The sequence below is a fragment of the Thalassophryne amazonica genome, chromosome 5, assembly GCF_902500255.1.
Source record: "Thalassophryne amazonica chromosome 5, fThaAma1.1, whole genome shotgun sequence".
In the NCBI taxonomy this organism is placed as follows: Eukaryota; Metazoa; Chordata; class Actinopteri; order Batrachoidiformes; family Batrachoididae; genus Thalassophryne; species Thalassophryne amazonica.
The window spans coordinates 93,246,334-93,267,956 of NC_047107.1; the positions used below are offsets into that span (position 1 = coordinate 93,246,334).

A 21,623-nucleotide genomic window follows, 5' to 3' on the forward strand; every position below is an offset into this window, starting at 1 on the left:
CGACCCCTAACGGGAACAGCCGAAAGACAAAGAAGAAGTGAGTTTTTTACATTTTATCCACTGTTTTTGTTTTGTTTTTTCAAATGCTTGGGCAATGCGAGGGAGTGGGTTGTATCAACAAAGCAAGAAAGAAAATTAAAATCCATCATAATCTTAAAAACAAAACACAGAATGCAAAATTTGGGCAGCATAACCATCCTCGGCACAGGCCAGTATTTCATAAAGCATAATGATGACACACCAAGAGGATTATGCAACATATTGATCAGTATCATGCATTACTTTGAGCGAAATAATCAGCAGCATGGCCCTTCCTGAAGCATACCAGCAATTCACAATGCGTACATACATGACATAAAATTCCAATAACTTTCATAAATACCTGGTGTGTCTATGAATCAGGAATAAATATCAGGATATTGACCATCAGGCCATGTGTAGGATCATTTTTCCCTCACCCAGCTTCGAGTTGGTATGGACAAGATGCCAGTCCTGCTGCTGCTAATTTGTTGTTATATCATTCCTGGATGATATTATCCAAGCCTTCTGAATTGTTGAATGCCAGACTAAGGCCCCAACAACAGAAATGTAACTAAATTCAAACAAATAATTACTTAAATCTGGAATTCAAGAGCAAATACCACTCCAAAATACACAATGCATCTATGGTAAAATACATCGACAGCGTTTGTGTCCACATGGTGCATTCCTGGCACCTTCTGCCTTGATGTATGAATCGCAGTACCTCATTAAGTATACAGGAGCAGTTTACACATGTAGATGGTTTCTGTGTAGGCTCTCAGTTGTCCAGGTGGTTTCCATAGTAGAGAAGCTTGAATCTTCGACTGGACTGGGTTGCTTGACGCGAGGACGTTTCACTTCAAATTGCAGAAGCTTCCTCAGCTAAAATTCTTGCTCTGGTAGTCCGACTTCTCTCTTGACTCTTGTAGAGAAGAATAAACAGAAGCCGCAAAAGCTGGAGTTTTAAACCTATCCAGACCCCTCCTACCAAGAGGCAGACTGCTATAGGTTAGTGACTAAACAATAGCTCTAATTAGCACCTATTGTGCTCTAGTTAGCACCCTCCTAATGACAGGGCAGCTGTCCTTCCTAATGATGGGACGGACCCCTCTCCTGATGGCTCCCTTGACGACTCTCCTGATGACGTGAATGACTCATTACCATGAACAAAAGACTGAAACTGCTTTGACCTGAGTACCCCATTGTAAACGGGGACAAAGCGTGTCTCAGACCCCCTCCCCGGTTAAGGCTGGGTTTCAACTGTTTCACATAGAATGCCTCTTTGACCCCTCTCTCAAACCATTTCGTCTCTCTGGCTAAGATTTTAACTTCCTTGTCCTCAAACGTGTGGTTAGTGTCTTTAAGGTGGAGATGAACTGCAGACTGAGGACCACTGGCGCCCTCTCTGCGGTGCTGATGTAGCCTTTTGTGTAAAGGTTGCTTAGTCTCACCTATGTAGTGTTCGTTACAGTTTTCATGACATCTGATAGAATACACTACATTGCTCTGTTTGTAACTAGGGATCCTGTCCTTAGGGTGAACTAATTTCTGTCTCAAGTTGTTAACCAGTTTAAAGTAAACTGGGATTTTGTGCTGTCTGAAGATCCTCTGTAGTTTTTCCCCTACTCCTGCGAAATAAGGGAGAGACACTCCTCTTCTTCTTGTCTCTGTCTCCTGTCTATCTGGTTTCTTTGTTCTCTGGGACTTCTGCACTTTGTCCAGGGACCATCGTGGCTACAGAGGATAGTTTGAGGTCAAGCGGAAGCTCATCCCAATCCTCTCCAATCTGGAAAATTGTTGTCAGTTTGTTGGAAGATTTTATTTCCAGTCACCTCCTCACAACATCAGCTGGTTGCTTTGACAGCGAGAGAATAATTAATGGACTGTAGCTCATGCCAAAGCTGAATTTGTTGGTTTTTTAATGACTCCGGAGTGACTGTTGGAAACTGAGGGTCAACATCACCTTTGAGAGGATTTATAGAAATCTTAGGTAGAGAGTAATAAAAAAAATAACCCACTTGCTGGGAGAGTGAAAAAACCTGAGGGACGACTGTAATGGTGGGGTAGCTTCACAAAATGTTATATAACAGAGTATTATAACTTCTATGAATCATATGCTGCTGAATTGATTTTTACAGGGCCTCAGGTAGCGCTGAACCCCGGCTGTGGCTGAAATGGAAATGAGTAACATACACTCGAGTTGAACTTTCAAGCAGCCACTAATCTTGGAGTGGCATTTTAGATTTTGTTAGATGCATTCATTTTAAAATAGATGTAAAAAAATAGGGTGGAAAATGCTATTGACTTATTTACTCTTTTCTAATTTAGTTAAACGCTATGCTAATATCAGAGCCTAAGTCACTTTGCAGTTACGATGTCTGATTACCTTAAGCCCTTGAAATCAGAGCACCAATACACTGATGTTTTATAATCACTATTGCTTCACAAAATGGAAATAGATGGGTATTAACGGTTTGTTACAAATCAGAAAAAGGACCTGGGAGGACTAGGACTAAAAGAGAAAGTCAGTCAGAGATGACTTCATCCACAGTGATTGACATTTGGCAAGTTTGACCTTACTGGGCAATTAAATAACTCAACAACATACTGTATGTGTGGCAAGTTTGATGGGAATCGAAGTGAAAATGTAAATTTCATCTTTTGACCCCAATGACCTTGACCTTTGCCAACAAAAATCTTTCAGGGCAATTCCAGCCTCTGCCTTCATCCACATACCAAGTTTAGGTTGTACTCGGGCCAAGGACCTCGCAGCAGTAGAGGAACAAGCAGAAAGACAAATGTTTCTCAAATTATAGTCTGATAATTTACCACCCACGCACCCCCAAATTTTTAAGTACCTTATTATAGTTATCTGACTAATCAACACAGCGGGAAACCAAGTAGTCCAACATCACCTTTTCCTTCCATTGCTGTGGTTGCTGCATTTATACACTTTCTTTTTGTGTTTTGTGCACATGCAGGCAGGTATTGTTTTGATCTGATTTTGCACTGTTAATATTTCATTTTTTATATGTGCTTGCAGTGTGATATGCAGAAATTGACAGTGGAGGAGCTCAAGAGGCTTCTGTACGACACATTCTGTGATCATCTTTCCATGAAAGACATCGAGAACATCATCATGACCGAAGAGAACCATATAGAGAACCCTGAGGACTGTCAACTGGATATAGACAGTAAGCAAGAAGTTCCAGCATACTCAAATTATTCGCTTCAGCTGTTGATTAAGATTTTCTGGTAGTTAATATATCAACAGAGGGGTGATATATATATTATACAAATAATGAATGTTAATGAGTGGCAATGGTGAAAATGAAAAGTAAATTGTTTTTAAAACATACAGTGGCTTGCAAAAGTTTTGGTATTTCACACATTTTAATTTGTTTATGCCATTTCAAATACAAAACGTATATCAAGCTTCTCGATATAAAAAAAAATCTAAAATGATCTTTCTTGGACTCAAACTGAAAACAAATCTCTACAACTTGATCTAAATGAATTAAAAATATAAAAGCCAAGATGGTCGGTTGCATAAGTAATGGGTCCCTTTGGTATAATACCTGTAAATAATCAGTTTTATTGCCAGTTTTCTTCAGACAAGTCAGGGGATGGATACATGAACATTTCCAAGTCACTGAATATGTCTTGGACTTTATTTACATAATTTATGAAAAAATACAAACAGTATGGCACTCTATGGTAAATCTGTGTGGAGAAGACAGTTCTCAAACCTGAGTGACTGTGCAAGAAGGAGGAGAGCGAGGAAAGCCACCAAGACACCCAGACAATCCAGAAGAAGTTACAGGCTTCTGTGGCTGTGATTGGAGAAATTGTGCACAGTGCATCTTTTGCATTTTGTATCCCCAGTTATACAGCTTCATGATGACGTGGAGCAGAGAAGGTTTTTCAATGCCACTCAGACTAAGTGGCTCACACTTGACTGGTGACTCAGCCTTCAGAACCCTGGTACTGGAGATGCAGGTACGGCAAATTGACAGGAGGTTCAGCCTTATGCTACTGTTCAATATAATAGGGCCAGCAGGTTCCATCACTTGCCTTTGTGATGGAGGTGTGATTGTGGTGAAGCGTTGTGTAGGTGTAGATGAATGCAATTCTTCAATTACTCCAGAAGCGAGACAAGGGCCAGTAGATTACAGACGGTGCATGGCCTGCTCAGAGGTTCCTCTAATAAATACTGTACCTCCAATCTGCCTCCAGTGCCATCACAGTGAGTTTTTAGTCTTTCAATATATTTTGCTTGTATTCTAGGAGTGTTCCAATAATATTTTAATTGGATTTTGTGGAATTATGCATTTCTTTGAATACAAAAGCAGAGATTCTTTGTTGTCTCCATGTTTTGCAGCAGCATCCAGCAGTCACACAGTCACTATGTATATTGTAGAAACAGCACAGATAGCTTTTCATCAGGAGCCTCATTAGTTCATAATGTACATCAGTCAGGCAGTCATCAGCCGTGTGTGAACTGTTGTGCCCACAGCACTGTTCAATAACCCATCTCACTTTATTTTTAACCATAAAAATCACTCCAACAATATTGAGTCCACGCAGTCAGACATCACATAGAGAATGTTGTTCTACAGGTCTCATTTGGAAATGCCAGAAATGTCCATGAAGGTGAAGCAGATGAACCTGAGGGAAAATGTCAGCAATAAAAACCTAAATTAACTAATTTCGCCACAAAATACTTCTGAAATGTACTGAATGTGGCAAATTATTCTATCCAGGGATTTTTTCTGCTAATGCTTAATGTAGAGGAGGGGTTAACGGGTCAGAACGGGTGTTAATGGCTCAACGGGTGTCAGAAAAACAGCTGTTTGAAGCAAAAGTGAGGTTATCCATCTGAAAAACACTTCTGTGACATGTATCTCAGAGGTATTGTTGTATGGCTGGGGGGGCCTGGCTGCCTTTTTGTTTCTGTCTTTTGTTTTTCCTTCCAGGTGGCTTGCATTTGGAACTGAGTGGCTGTGTTGCTGAGTTTATCAGGACCTCACCCTGATCACCTGAGGCTGATCACCTGCGGCTCATCAGGACTCACAGCTGTGGTGCATCTGCATGGATTGGAACATGGTGGCATTTAAGACTGGAGTGCACAGTGTGTATTTGCCAGAGACTCGACCTTGTGACCAGACGGGTGAGATCGTCGTCTCGGGAGCCATCTCATCATCAGTGGATGCAGAGAACGTCCAGGTTTGATGCACGGTCTGTGAAAGAGGAGGGGGTGAGGTCTCACGCTCGTCAGCACACTTCCTGAGGTACGTTAGATTTTGTGACTAACATTTATACAGTCAGTAAATGTGGTGTCCCTCACACCTTTTTATATTGAGCTGTATGTTAGTCATGTATTGACTTCCCCTGCAGTGGAGTTTTGTGAACTGGATGTTCCATGCCTGCAGGTTGGGAAGTTGATTAGTAATCAAGCCAGGAAGTGTTTGCTGTTTGTACACCTTTAAGTGTTCTCTCTGTGTGTAGAGTGTGGACTCACATAATGGTTCCTTCTTTCACAGACTCGGTTTGTTGCGGCCACCTGGGGGGTGTCGGCGGGGTCCTTGGGTCCGAACAGCTTCAGGCTCCGGACCGTTAGCGCTGCTGGGAGCGCACCACGCCAGACCGCACTTTGTTCTTTATGTATCACTGTTATGTATTAAATTCAGTTAGCCTTTGTACCGTGCTCTGCTTATTTCATACTGGGTCTTTCAAACGCTGGTCGGTTCTCCGAGCTGCGTCCGACACATAACAGGTATCAAATATCTGTGAAACCACTCATACAATTGTGGGACTTTGGACATGTTGAATATTAAATATCAAACATATAGAAATGTAAAAGATAGATATAAAATGATTTTGCACAGTATGAACCACTTTAAGAATTATCTTATTGGATCCAAGACTATTTAATTTTCCTATCTGCCCATTGAATCAAACAGTTTTAAACAGTTTTAAACCCGTAACTACCCCGTGTGGCTGTTAATTAATGACTGTTAAAAATCTAACCAGCATTTCACTGCAAAACATCAGTTTATGTGGATGCTTTAGTGGTTGGTAATATTAGACTTTACTTGTGTGAAGCTCCTTGAGACAGCTTTCTTGTGATTTGGTGCTGTATGAATGAAATAAATTAGATTAAACAAAATGGATTAAAGTGCACTTAATTTAGATTTTAAAAAATTGACACATTATACTGTATGTGCTGTAATTAACTGATCTAAATGAACAAGTTATTTTGACAGCCATATAAATAACATATTTTCCACAGTACAGCCCCTTTAATTATTTGAATGACTGTTTTGGGGGTCTGACTGCCAATATTACTGTATAAAATTGAATCATTTTGAAATGTAAATATTCCTTCATTGTTTCCTGTCCCATGTGTACGTCCAGAAAATCACATTGTATGATTTTTAAATAATGAATTTTCAATTTATTGCATGAAATAAGTATTTGATCTCTACCAACCAGCAGGAATTCTGGCTCTCACAGACCTTAGTTTTTTCTTTAAGAAGCCCTCTTATTCTGCACTCTTTACCTGTATTAATTGCACCTGTTTGAACTTGTTACCTGTATAAAAGACACCTGTTCACACACTCAATCAATCACACTCCAACCTGTCCACCATGGCCAAGACCAAAGAGCTGTCTAATGACATCAAGGACAAAACTGTAGACCTGCACAAGGCTGGGATGGACTACAGGACAACAGGCAAGCAGCTTGGTGAGAAGGCAACAACCGTTGGTGTAATTATTAGAAAATGGAAGAAACACAAGATGACTGTCAATCTTCCTCTGTCTGGGATTCCATGCAAGATCTCACTTCGTGGGGTAAGGATGATTCTGAGAAAGCTCAGAACTACACAGGAGGACCTGGTCAATGACCTGAAGAGAGCTGGGACCAGAGTCACAAAGATTACATTAGTAACACATGACGCCATCATGGTTTAAAATCCTGCAGGGCACGCCAGGTCCCCCTGCTCAAGCCAGCACATGTCTAGGCCCATTTGAAGTTCACCATTAACCATCTGGATGATCCAGAGGCGACATGGGAGAAGGTCAAGTGGTCAGATGAGACCAAAATAGAGCTTTTCAGAATCAACTTCATTTGCTGTGTTTAGAGGATGAGAACAACCCCAAGCCCAACCGTAAAGTATGGGGGTGGAAATATCATACTCTGATGGTGCTCTTTTGCAAAGGGGACAAGACGACTGCACCGTATTGATGAGAGGATGGATGGGGTCAAGTATTGTTAGATTTTGGCAAACAACCTCCTTTCCTCAGTAAGAACACTGAAGATGGGTCGTGGCTGGGTCTTCCAGCATGACAGTGACCCCAAACACACAGCCAGGGCAACTAAGAGTGGCTCCTTAAGAAGTATTTCAAGATCCTGGAGGGACCGAGCCAGTCTCTAGACCTGAACTCAATAGAAAATCTTTGGAGGGATCTGAAACTCCAAACCTGAAAGATCTGGAGAAGATCTGTATGGAGGAGTGGACCAAAATCCCTGTTTCAGTGTGTGAAAACTTGGTCAAGAACTACAGGAAACGTCTGACCTCTGTAATGGCAGACACGTTTCTGTACCAGTTGTTAAGGTCTGTTTTTCTAGGGGATCAAATACTTATATCATGCAATAAAATGCAAATTAATTATTTAAAAATCATACAATGTGATTTTCTGGATTTTGTTTTTTTTTTAGATTCTGTCTCTCACAGTTGAAGTGTACCTACGATAACAATTACAGACCTCTCCATTCTTTGTAGGTGGGAAAACCTGCAAAATTGACAAAATGTGCAGTATACTGTATGCAGCATTGTTACAGCTTCTTCAACTGTCACCATGTTTAATGTCAGAAATTTCATGCAGCTCTGTACTGCACTCTTGTGAATGTTTTGCATAACATCCGTCAACCAAAAGGACATATGGAAGTATGTGGTCAGTGAGTGTGGGTGCTCTGGCTTCCTTCCACTTTCAAAAACATCCAGTTTAGGCAAATTTGAAACTTTAAATTTAGGTTTTAGTGAGAATGTGAATGAGTTATTCTGTGTAAATATGTAGCCGGTCATAGACTGGTTGCCCTTCCAGGGTGTACTCTGCCTCTCAGCTAGTGACCACTGGGATAGGCTCCAGCTCCCCCATGAAACGCATTTGGTGTAGAAAGTGAATTATATCACCTTTCTGTTGGTCATGTGTCATTTGAGCTTGGGTGTCTTTGAAAGATGAAAGTCCTACAGAATGGCGACTTCAAGGAATTGGTTAGAGCCCCTTCACACATAGTGCGAATTTGGTCAAATTGTGCATGAAGTGCGCATGAAGCAGGAATCGTATGCAATACGTGTAAAATCGTAGCTGCCTCTAATGCCTCGTACACCTGTTGCTACAACTATTTGCGCACACCAGCTACTGAAAGACAGAGTGTGCCCTGTGAGAGTCCATCGAACCCTCTCGAGGCAGTTTGTCGGCCAAATTCCAGATGACACGCACGAACATCTAACACTGCTCGCTTGGCACTTACAAAATGTGTGGTCACTCGCACTGTTAACACGACAACATTTAGCAGACGATCACTGTCAAGCTGGATGTGAAATTTGTCTAAGTGCCCCATGAATGTGGCATTGCAGAAAGCCACACACATGTGGTGCATGTGTCTTGCACGTGTGCGCGTGTGCATAAAATGATTATATGTATGTAGAGATCTGATCACATGGGAGACAGCGAGGTCTGAGCGCACACAGCATGGGGGGGGGGCCTGTCAGCTGATCATAGCACACTGACAGCTGGATGACAGCTCAGTGCACACATTAAAAACACAGACACCACCGCCAGGACAGTTATAAAAATAATTACAACAATACCTACATATGCAATTGCATAACATATAATGAAAATGAATAACCACATCACACAGCATGACACATTGGTCTGGGCGCTGAACGGATGGACGGGGGGGGGGGGGGTGTCTGCTCACAGCCGTGGCTACAAAGATCTCTGCTCCTGGATGTCCCAGCTGAAGGACATGTTCCTTGTTTGGTAGGACATGAACTTACAACTTTTCTCCATGAGGCGTGTCTCTGCCTGCTGTCCTCACATGAAAATATAAAACATCTTTCGCCTTGCGCCAGGCTGCAGCGGCTGGACACAGTGCACCTCGTCCATGTCCTCGTTGATTTCAGGTTTTTTCTGCACTGATTACAGGACAGCGATGGCAGCTCAGTGGTAAAGTTTCTGTCTGGCAATCAGAGCTTTTGGTTCGAATCCCATGGGTGGCATGGATTTTTATTTTTTTTTATTTTCACAGCAACCGTGTGATGTGGTTACACATTGCACAGCTGCTTGCACTGTGTTCCCATGTGCATGAACCGTCACAGCAGCATTGTGCACGCCTGCCCGTTGGCGCAATGTTTTCGTGGTTTGCTCATACGAGCTGTTCTGCCGTAAGTCGCCCTGAGTTGTACTTATTTGGACTATGTGTGAAGGGGCCCTTAAAGATACACCTATGGCTATCATGTAACTACGGAGCCCTGTAAGTGTCATCGCAAAATGTTTTGCAAGTAGAGAGAATGTGTGCACGTTTTATTATATTGTGCATTAATTTTATGACATTGTGCACACTTTTTTAGCATTGTTTGAGTAAACAAGGGCACAATCTACTTAAATGTGGCCACAATTTGTAAAACGTGCACTCAATATTGTCTTGACACATAAATGTTGGCTATTAGTCAACAAACCAGGAGACAGTGTAATACATTTCCCCATTAGAAATGGATCTGGTCAGGGTATATCATCATGGTTTGGGCACACAAGGACATATAGAGAACTCTAGCTACCCAGGCATCATCTGGAGTTTAAGCACATTAAAAAGGATGCTGAGGGTGAAGCGTCTCCCTGTCGTGAGGATGACAATTTAGGTCATATTATGGAGTTCATTTTGAACGAAAGGAAAATGTGCGCACATTTTATTAATTTGAGGCCTCAATTAAAGGAAAACGTGTGCATGAATTTTCACAGTCAATAAAACGTGTGCACGAATTATCATGGCCAGGAAAACATGCGGACGTTTTATTAATTTGAGAGTACGTTTTATTAATTTGTGGGCCCAATTAAAGGAAAATGTGCACACAAATGATCATGGCCATAAAAAAATATCACTTTAACTGACCTCTCCCGGGTTCCGTACGTAACAGGAATATGAAGTCATCTTAGATTACCTTGACAGGACAAACTGAACATAACTCTTTAACTCTTTGGAGCCAGTATGGTCAAGCGTCAAAATGGTTCAGTTATGGCTAGAACTGATCAAATGTCAAGTTTAAACAGAATCATCCATCAGTTTTCATGACAGCATCAAGGCGCATACGTTGCACTTTCTGCTTACCAATTGGTGTAACTAAATTTTATATTTGCTGCTTGCATAAAAAAGGCATCAGCAGTTGCTGATGTTTCTGTTTTATTGTACATTTTCCAGGAATCCTGATCTTTTGAAGAGTTTAATTTGCCTTTCAAGTGCTTATCCATTTAGTTCAAAACTCCAGTCAACAGTTCAAACTGCACAGTTACATACCATACAGACGTAAACCCCAAATTCTCTCAGCAACATTATCATTCAAGCTTCCTCAGTCGGAAATTACAATCAGGTGTCTTTGGAGCGTTAAATAACATCTGATTCAATGAACTATGTGTTATTGTATTCTCCCTCCCTCCCACCTTTTCTTCTTCACTCCCGCTGCAGGTTCCAGCCCAACGCAGCAAGTCAAGCAAACTTGCGTGCGCAAAAGTCTGATATGCGCCTTCGCCATTGCTTTCATCATCAGCGTTATGCTCATTGCAGCAAATCAGGTGTTGCGAAGCGGCATGAAATAGGATGAGCAGCTTTTTCGGCCTTGATCACCAAAGAAAGGCTCGATGAATGACTGAAGAGATGGAGATGAACAATAAACACAGACAATCACACCGTTATGAAGCAGTCTAACTTGGCTGCAGAGTAACCACCATCACCAGGGACGCTATCCGTGTGAGAATTCATCCTGGTGATGCAGACATGAAGATACTGTCAAACGACAACACAGTGGACGTGTAAAGTGGACAGCTGACTATACATATCACTCTTCATGATAAAACATTTAGTACTCATTAGCGATGTGCGTTTGAGCAGTGTTGCGTTCAGTATGGTGGCAGCTATAGAGAGACGTGTAGTGACTGTCCAGTTCTGTATTTGTCCAGTGTACCATGCAGTTATTATAAAACGAATAGCAAGAAAGACTGTGAAATACTGCTAGGAACTTGTTTGGTGGGGAAATGCCCTTCTGAGGCTGCGGCTGAAGCATGCTGTAAGAGAGAGAGAGCAGAGATAATGTATGCGGTGCCACATTGTTGAACGCTACGTATGTACTTAAAAAGCTGCTGGGAAGCTGGCGATGAGCTCTGTTTGAAGATAAGTCACCAAAAAGTCATGTAGCAAGCTCTCTAACGTTTGTGATTTGGGTCCTCAAAGGTCACCCGTCATCTATGCATGAAATGCATGGATTTAAACACTTGTCTTGACATGTTTGTACAGGTTCTGATCAGTGTATTAATCATTATGCCTGTGTAACCACTGTTTCAATCATTTAATGATGACTGTGAGCAATGATGTTGTATGTGTGGCATTGCATTTTTTTTGGGGGGGGGGGTAGGCATGGGGTCACCAAACAACTGCATGAAAAAGAAGGGCTGTTTTACTACATGCTCCTTAAAATACTTTTTGAGCCCCCAGTGAATCCTGATTGATGCTGACCACCAGTGTTGCCACAATAACTTTGAAAAATGACTTTATTAGTTACTTTAAACACTTACATTTTACAGTTACTTTATACAATTACATCATTAGCAGCTGCAGACATATTGGTGGCAGCTGCTGAATGTAACTAATAAAGTAACTAGTAATCAACCTTGGTTATTTTTAAGACTGAGTAAAGTTACTTTGCTGATTACTCAGTCTTAAGAGTAACAAAGTTCGATTACAAGTTACCTTATTATTTACATTACTTATTAGTTACAAGTTGTCGGAAGCTCCTAATAAAGTAACTGCATAAAACTGCTAATGAATTAACCATATAAAATACCTGTATGAAGTAACTAATAAAATAACTTTTTAAAGTAACTCTGGCAACATTGCTGACCACCAAACGAATTCAAGAGAGGGATCATGTTATTAAAAAGAATATGCATCCAAATATGTGAATACAAAATTGGTTTTTTTTCTTTAATTGTTTGAATGTGTCAGAATACAGCAATAAATGTGTGTAAAATATACATCTCACTTTGTTGCTTCAAACAAATATGGTACCTTGATGGACCTACAAACTGTTGAGGTCTTCACCAACAAACGTTTATAGCACTTTTCAAAAAGAGGTTTTAGCAGCAGAGGCAAAACCGTGGAGAAATATTCAAATATCTGAAGGATGAATGGAATGAAAGTGTGTGAGAAGCAAAGACAAATGAAACAGCTGCAATAAATCAACATGGCTTCAATGTGCTGACTGTACGGTGGTCGATAGGAGTCACAACACTTTCGATTTAAGACATCAACAGCAAAAGCAGAAAATACTAACAAATGCAAAAGAAAAAATCTGCATCAATTCAACAACAGGTAGTTGCATCAAAAAGCATCTTGCAAAGTGAAAAAATAAACAAACACAGAGAACACAAACAAATATAACCTCCAAGACATGGAACAATTTAATATAGTAATGCATCCACACACAGAAATGCTTTATAAAGCCCCACAACACAGCAAAAGGTGGAACAATTTGATGGAACTTTAACTGCTGGATCATTCCGTGCATCATGGCGGTCCACTCTTTGTCTCTGCCTTTCAGCCGCGCTGAGCAAGTATATTTATTTACTTATTTCATGATTTTACTCTTGTGCTAGGGATATTTTCACAGTTTATGATTTTACAACCCCAATTCCAGTGAAGTTGGGACAGTGTGTAAAATGTTAATAAAAACAGAATACAATGATTTACAAATCCTATTCAACTTATATTCAATTGAATACACCACAAAGACAAGATATTTAATGTTCAAACTGATAAACTTTATTGTTTTTGTGCAAATATTTGCTCATTTTAAAATGGATGCCTGCAACACGTTTCAAAAAGCTGGGACAGTGGTATGTTTACCACTGTGTTACATCACCTTTCCTTCTAACAACACTCAGTAAGCATTTGGGAACTGAGGACACTAATTGTTGAAGCTTTGTAGGTAGAATTCTTTCCCATTCTTGCTTGATGTACGACTTCACTTGTTCAACAGTCCGGGGTCTCCGTTGTCGTATTTTGCACCTCATAATGCGCCACACATGTTCAATGGGCGACAGGTCTGGACTGCAGGCAGGCCAGTCTAGTACCCGCACTCTTACTACAAAGCCAGGCTGTTGTAACACATGCAGAATGTGGCTTGGCATTGTCTTGCTGAAATAAGCAGGGATGTCCCTGAAAAAGACGTTGCTTGGATGCCAGCATGTGTTGCTCCAAAACCTGGATGTACCTTTCAGCATTGATGGTGCCATCACAGATGTGTAAGTTGCCCATGCCATGGGCACTAACACACCCCCATACCATCACAAATGTGTAAGTTGCCCATACCATGGGCACTAACACACCCCATACCATATACCATCAATTTTGAAGTTTGCGATGGAAACAATCTGGATGGTCTTTTTCCTCTTTTGTCCGGAGGACACAACGTCCATGATTTCCAAAAACAATTTAAAATGTGGACTCATCAGACCACAGCACACTTTTTCACTTTTTGCCTGTCCATTTCAAATGAGCTCGGGCCAGAGAAGGCGGCGGCGTTTCTGGATGTTGTTGATGTATGGCTTTTGCTTTGTATGGTAGAGTTTTAACTTGCACTTATAGATGTAGTGACAAACTGTTAACTGAAAATGGTTTCCTGAAGTGTTCCTGAGCCCACGCAGTAAGATCCTTTACACAATGATGTCTGTTTTTAATGCAGTGCCGACTGAGGGATCAAAGGTCACAGGTATTCAATGATGGGTTTCGGCCTTGCCGCTTACGTGTAGTGCTCCAGATTCTCTGAATCTTCTGATTATATTATGGACTGTAGATGATGGAATCCCTAAAGTCCTTGCAATTGAACATTGAGAAACATTGTTCTAAACTGTTGGACTATTTTTTCACGCAGTTGTTCACTAAGTGGTGATCCTTGCCCCATCTTTGCTTGTGAACGGCTGAGCCTTTTGGGGATGCTCCTTTTATACCCAATCATGACACTCACCTGTTTCCAATTAGGTGTTCTTTGAGCATTCATCAACTTTCCCAGTCTTTTGCTGCCCCGTCCCAACTTTTTTGAAATGTGTTGCAGGCATCCATTTCAAAATGAGCAAATATTTGCACAAAAACAAAAAACTCTATCAGTTTGAACATTAAATATCTTGTCTTTGTAGTGTATTCAATTGAATATAGATTGAAAAGCATTTGCAAATCATTGTAAATCAACATCTAAACTTCATTGGAATTGGGGTTGTATTTACAAAGCAATGAATTGCAGAAATAACTTAAAGGACATGTTGCATGTTATTTAAAGTCTCGCGTAGCAAAACAGCATCAAAGTATTCTTGATTGTAAGTCTATCCGCGCACATGCAGTAATAATTAGTGGTCATTGATGTATTTTATTGCTAATTATCCCTCTTGCTCGGCGAGTCAGCAGGTGCATTTCCGGAAAATTCTCACTTGTCATTTCTCGCTGTTTTTCGGCATGTTTCATACATTTTAGGAAAAGCAGAAACATCCTGATGGCCAACAGAGATTGAAATGAATGCTGCTATGTCTGATAACAAAGCTTCTGAGCTTTCAATTGAAAGTGATGGCTTGGATTTACAGAGGGTGTGCAGAGAGCAGATGACACACTTCACCCCAAGACTCTTAATTTTTTGAGAGGCTGTTGGATTTTAGATCCTACTGTGTGCTGACTCTGCTGTCTGCATCACAGGACACTATTTTACTGCCGTCGTGAACACACACAGGCAATGTGTCTCCGATGCTGCTTCTCAGGCTGCCTGAACATACAGATGTATTTCTTACATAGGAAAGCTGGAATATATTATTTTCAGGAGATAATGGACTTTCTATCTAATGTGCCAGAATCATGAGAGAACTTTGTTAGGAGCTGACAGAGAGCTGCCGTGGAATCATGCCAAAACAGCAGAGATGATTGGATAGAGAGGCGCTTTTGGAAGTGGCCAAGAGACTCCAGCAGTCATGGCTCTTTGATGGACTGGACTTGGAAATTGTTCTCCAGCTGGTGATCACTCTCCATCCATGCGTGACGACCTCTTTGATGGAGTACACCTGGACATTATTTTCCCATTGCTGATTGTGCGCCATCCATATGTGAAAACCTCTTTCATGGTGTGGACCTGGACATTATTCTGCAGCTGGCATTCACACATGATCCATGCATGATGACACCTTTGATAGTGTGGACTTTACAGCACATCTGGAAATTATTCACAGCTCTTCACTTTTTCCAATTTTGTTATGTTACAGCCTTACAGCCTGGACGACTCAAGGACATTCACAGAGTTGTCCTGAAGCCACTCCTTTGATATCTTGGCTGTGTGCTTAGGGGCATTGTCCTGCTGAAATGAACTGTCAGCCAAGTCTGAGGTCAAGAGCGATCTGGAGCAGGTTTTCATCCAGGATGTCTCTGTACATTATTGCATTTAGCTTAAACTCAATCCTGACTAGTCTCCCAGTTCCTGCTGCTGAAAAACTTCCCAAAGCATGATGCTACCACCACCATGCATCACTGTAGGGATGGTGCCTGGTGTTCTCCAAACATGACGCCTGGTATTCACGCCAAAAAGTTAAATCTTTGTATCCTCACACCAGAGAATTTTGTTTCTCATGGTCTGAAAGTCCTTCAGGTGCCTTTTGGCAAACTCTAGGTGGGCTGCCATGTTCCATTTACTAAGGAGTGGCTTCTGTCTGGCCACTGTACCATCCAGGCCTGATTGGTCGATTGCTGCAGAGGTGGTTTTCCTTCTGGATGGAAGGTTCTCCTCTCTCCACAGAGAAATGCTGGCACTCTGACAGAGTGACCATCGGATTCTTGGTTACCTCCCTAACTAAGGCCCTTCTTCCCCTACCGCTCAGTTTAGACAGGCGGCCAGCTCTAGGAAGAGTCCTGGTGGATCTTAACTTCTTCCATTTACAGATGATGAAGGCCACTGTGCTCACTGGGACCTTCAAAGCAGCAGAAACATTTCTGTACCCTTCCTGTGATTTGTGCATTGAGACAATCCTGTCTCAGAGGTCTACAGACAATTTCTTCACTTCATGCTTGGTTTGTGCTCTGACATGCACTGTCAGCTGTGGGACCTTATATGTAGACAGGTGTGTGCCTTTCCAAATCATGTCCATTCAACTGAATTTGGCCCAGGTGGACTCCAATCAAGCCGTAGAAACATTTCAAACATGATCAGTGGAAACAGGAAGCACCTGAGCTCAATTTTGAGCTTCATGGCAAAGGCTGTGAATACTTAAGTACACATCTTAGTTTATTTATTTTTAACAAATTTGTAATCTCAAGGAAACTCTTTCACATTGTCATTATGGGGAATTGTGCGTAGAACCTTGAGAAAAACAAAATGTGGAAAAAGTGATGGTCTAGTGGTTATAGCGTTGAGCTTGAGACCAGAGCATCCTTGGTTCAAATCCCAGCCTGACTGGAGAATCAATAAGGGCCCTTGGGCAAGGTCCTTATTTCCCTAGTTGCTCCCAGTGTGTTGTGAGTACCTTGTATGGCAGCACCCTCATATCGGGGTGAATATGAGGCATTATTTGTAAAGTGCTTTGAGTGTCTGATGTAGATGGACAAGTGCTATATAAAAGCTGTCCATTTATATAAATGCAGTCCATTTAAAAGTGAATATGTTCTAGATGCGCTGTACATATTTAATCTTGGAAATTATTCTACAAGTGGGTGAGTGCCCTGTTCAGTCTTTTTCTTTTGTATTTTGTTCACTGGACTTGGTAGGCTTTGTTATTTTTATTTTACTTTGAGAGAGTCTGTCGGATTTTGGATCTTGATGTGTGCAGAGTCTGACTTGTACCAAAGCAGCATGTTGTTTTAACTCCAATATAGCTCCCACTGTGAACATGCATGCAGAGCTGTCCGCTAGTTTTCAGGCTGACAGATAACACGGCTGTATTTTTTAGATTTTTCACAGTTATATAGATGACAACACTTAGAAGCACGCATAAAGCTGAGCCTCTAGCAGAGACTGTTTTTAACAGGCTGCATTCATGATGAACGAGCATGCACACTAAGTCTTCACACAATGTAGAGCAGCTGCTGCTTTTACCATTACTACATCAAAAATGAACAGTTATCACTTAAAAACAAGTAACACAACATCACACTTATGTAAACTTTGCAATTAATCTGCTGCTCTGTTCATAATGTTAGCAGCTACATTCCAGTCAAGCGTGTGCTGGGACATTTTCTTCAAAGCTAAGTAAATACTGTCAGAAACACTTGGAAAAATTAGTACTCACAAGTACTTTGTTTTGTAGCAGTTTGTTGCAAATGCTATATACTTTGGGACCAGTCAAGGAAGTGTACAAAGTTATCCCGGTGTATCATCGGATAGTCACTAACAGCCTAAATCTAGCTTGTTATGATTTCTGTGTGACATGTCGTTTAAAGTCCTTTAAAGTCCTCTGTTCAGAGACATCTGATCATGTTGGTATTTATGTTGTGCTGTTAGTACTTTGATGAATAAAGTAATTAAATAAATGTACCTACTCAGCTTTGCTGACCAGGTAAAAAGTGCTGCAATGCACAGAATGGTTCATCAGTCAAAGTTTATGTTGTATGTTGAGTATTTTGTCATGTACCGCTGTGGTTTTGCAGAGCTTTGCAAAGCATTTCTGTCTGGATGCATTGTGTGAATTTGTAGCAAACATGTTATCGAATGCATGTGCTGCTCATTATATTTGTTTGTCTTCTGTGTTTGCATTTTTTGTCATTTCAGTTTGTCAGATGTACAACTTTTTTTTTTTTTTTTTTTGCATTTGTGAACATTTTCTGCATTTGCTATTGTTGTCCTAATTTGGAAGTGTTGTGGTAAACTCCAGGCTGGCTGCCATGCCTGTCAGCCACTGTATGACGCAGTGTAGACGATTGTTGCGTGTGCATCTGGGTAAAGTCTGTCACTGAAAACCTGTAATGTACATATTATATTGACTTTAACCAAAGCTTTGAAAGGATGCAGATACAGAGGAATCAAATTCCACAACCTGGGTGACAAACAAGATCAAGCAACATAATGAATTGCCATTATTTTTAACACGATGTATTGAAAGAGCCAAAATGTTTAGAAAAAGTATATATATATATATATATATATATATATATATATATATATATATATATATAACATAAACGCAACACTTTTGGTTTTGCTCCCATTTTGTATGAGATGAACTCAAAGATCTAAAACTTTTTCCACATACACAATATCACCATTTCCCTCAAATATTGTTCACAAACCAGTCTAAATCTGTGATAGTGAGCACTTCTCCGTTGCTGAGATAATCCATCCCACCTCACAAGTGTGCCATATCAAGATGCTGATTAGACACCATGATTAGTGCACAGGTGTGCCTTAGACTGCCCACAATAAAAGGCCACTCTGAAAGGTGCAGTTTTATCACACAGCACAATGCTGAATTGAGGGAGCGTGCAATTGGCATGCTGACAGCAGGAATGTCAACCAGAGCTGTTGCTCGTGTATTGAATGTTCATGTCTCTACCATAAGCCATCTCCAAAGGCGTTTCAGAGAATTTGGCAGTACATCCAACCAGCCTCACAACCGCAGACCACGTGTAACCACACCAGCCCAGGACCTCCACATCCAGCATGTTCACCTCCAAGATCGTCTGAGACCGGCCACTCGGACAGCTGCTGAAACAATCGGTTTGCATAACCAAAGAATTTCTGCACAAACTGTCAGAAACCGTCTCAGGGAAGCTCATCTGCATGCTCGTCGTCCTCATCGGGGTCTCGACCTGACTCCAGTTCGTCGTCGTAACCGACTTGAGTGGGCAAATGCTCACATTCGCTGGCGTCTGGCACGTTGGAGAGGTGTTCTCTTCAACTCTATGCGAAGGAGATGTGTTGCACTGCATGAGGCAAATGGTGGTCACACCAGATACTGACTGGTCCCCCTCCCCCCAATAAAACAAAACTGCACCTTTCAGAGTGGCCTTTTATTGTGGACAGTCTAAGGCACACCTGTGCACTAATCATGGTGTCTAATCAGCATCTTGGTATGGCACACCTGTGAGGTGGGATGGATTATCTCAGCAAAGGAGAAGTGCTCACTATCACAGATTTAGACTGGTTTGTGAACAATATTTGAGGGAAATGGTGATACTGTGTATGTGGAATAAGTTTTAGATTTTTGAGTTCATCTCATACAAAATGGGAGCAAAACCAAAAGTGTTGCGTTTATATTTTTGTTGAGTGTATATAAAAACACTACATTTTTAAAATTAAAATAGCAACCATCTTATGAAGAACTCCATCGTTAGCATTTCTTCTGGCAGCTCCTCACATATGGGTCTCTCACAGAGCCGGCGAGCAACAAAACCAACAAAATTAGACAACGCCATCGCAGAGAGCCAGGCGAGGTAATGATTATCTGATGCACCCCAGCAATTTGTCAAAAGTGTCAACTCTGTGGGGAATGCACACAGCATATAAATTAAACAAGAAAAAGTTTCCCAGCTAGTAAGAGATACCTTTCTTCCCATTTTGCACTTTAATATGTGCTGTAGCACACAACAACTCACTGCCATGATTGTCCATCCACTGTTTAGACAATTACTTTATCATAAATTTATCTATTTTGTGATAAGATTGTGAAGAAACAGAATATTAAAGATTTTTTTAATAAATCATTCCAGAGGGAACACTGTCGCAGAGAATAATGTTATTGAAAATGATTTGATTTGTTGCCTTATTCTTTGAAACACCGTCACGTCGTGCATGAACATCGACATCAACTGTGGACTCATTGTTTACTAGCAGAGCAAACTTTCTGTTTACAGGTAAAAAACTGTATGAATATGTTGATAGTCTACTGAATGTTCTCTCTCCATTGTACTGTACTTTGATACTTGTCTTTGGATCTTGCAAAATATTTATTGACTGTGATATCTGTTCATCCAGTTCACCTGATGTTCTTCTCTGTCTGTGAAAACATATTTCATATGAATTAAACAAAAGAAAACAACCCTGTTGTGTGTCCATGCAATTATTTTTGATTTCTGGCATGCACATTGTCCCGATGCTTTAGATAACTCTATAAGACACCGGAGGTCCGTTTTGGAGTATTGACTGACATCTTGGCATAGGAGATTGAAATCTATAAAAAGCAATGGCTCTTTCAAGGTCCGCTGAACCTGTGCATTGCTTTATTCCATACTGGGATGCTCTTTGGCTTGGCTGAGTGATTGGGGCCCATCCATCACAGTATCTGAAGTCCACAAGTGGGAGAGAAAATCTGCAGCCGGAAGGCAACAGGACTCAACAATAAAACTTGTTGAGTCCTGTTGCTGGTGATGATATATACATGTAAAATTCTACTCAAGCCCACACCATTATGTAAAAATTAAAACACTATGTTATTCATTCAATTTTTTGCCACTTAGCTGAATCCAGGTTGCAGTAGAAGTAGACCAAGCAGTTCATCCCACACTTCTCTATCCTCAGCTGAGTTGTTTAACTCATCCTAGGGGAATTCCAAGGCATTTCCATGCCTTCAGCATGTCCTGGGTCTTCCCCGTGGCCTCCTCTCAGTTGGACGTGCCTGGAAGACCTCCTTGGGGATGATCACATCTGAACCATCTCAGCTGGCTTCTTTCAATGTGAAGAAGCAGGGCCTATTCCTCCCAAATATTCAAACTTCTCACCCTGTCCCTGAGTGTAAGCCCAGATACCTGATGCATACTTGATGTAGTCTTACACACCTCTCTGCAGCTTCTCTCCCCCTGCCATCCCCTCATTACCCCATGCCCGTAGAGACGGTGTCTACTCCCAGACCACCAATAACCAGCAAAAATCTATTTAAGCATAAAAATTCAAAAAGAAAAAATAATATAGCACCTTCAACTCCACCACAGACTAAAACAGTTAAATGTGGTCTATTAAACATTAGGTCTCTCTCTTCTAAGTCCCTGTTGGTAAATGATATAATAATTGATCAACATATTGATTTATTCTGCCTTACAGAAACCTGGTTACAGCAGGATGAATATGTTAGTTTAAATGAGTCAACACCCCCGAGTCACACTAACTGTCAGAATGCTCGTAGCACGGGCCGGGGCGGAGGATTAGCAGCAATCTTCCATTCCAGCTTATTAATTAATCAAAAACCCAGACAGAGCTTTAATTCATTTGAAAGCTTGACTCTTAGTCTTGTCCATCCAAATTGGAAGTCCCAAAAACCAGTTTTATTTGTTATTATCTATCGTCCACCTGGTCGTTACTGTGAGTTTCT

At 41.0% G+C, this 21,623-nt stretch overlaps 1 protein-coding gene across 1 annotated transcript in view; it reads left to right on the top strand.

Annotated features, from left to right (window-relative positions):
• The window catches only part of LOC117510966 (calcium-binding protein 7), a 143,308-nt gene extending 131,634 nt beyond the window's left edge, over positions 1-11,674 (top strand). The window contains exons 4-5 of the mRNA XM_034170898.1: positions 3,065-3,215; positions 10,774-11,674. Of these exons, the coding sequence (XP_034026789.1) occupies positions 3,065-3,215; positions 10,774-10,904 (282 nt within the window). The 3' untranslated portion in view covers positions 10,905-11,674. The remainder of the gene's footprint in view (positions 1-3,064; positions 3,216-10,773) is intronic.
• The last annotated feature ends 9,949 nt before the right edge of the window (positions 11,675-21,623 follow it).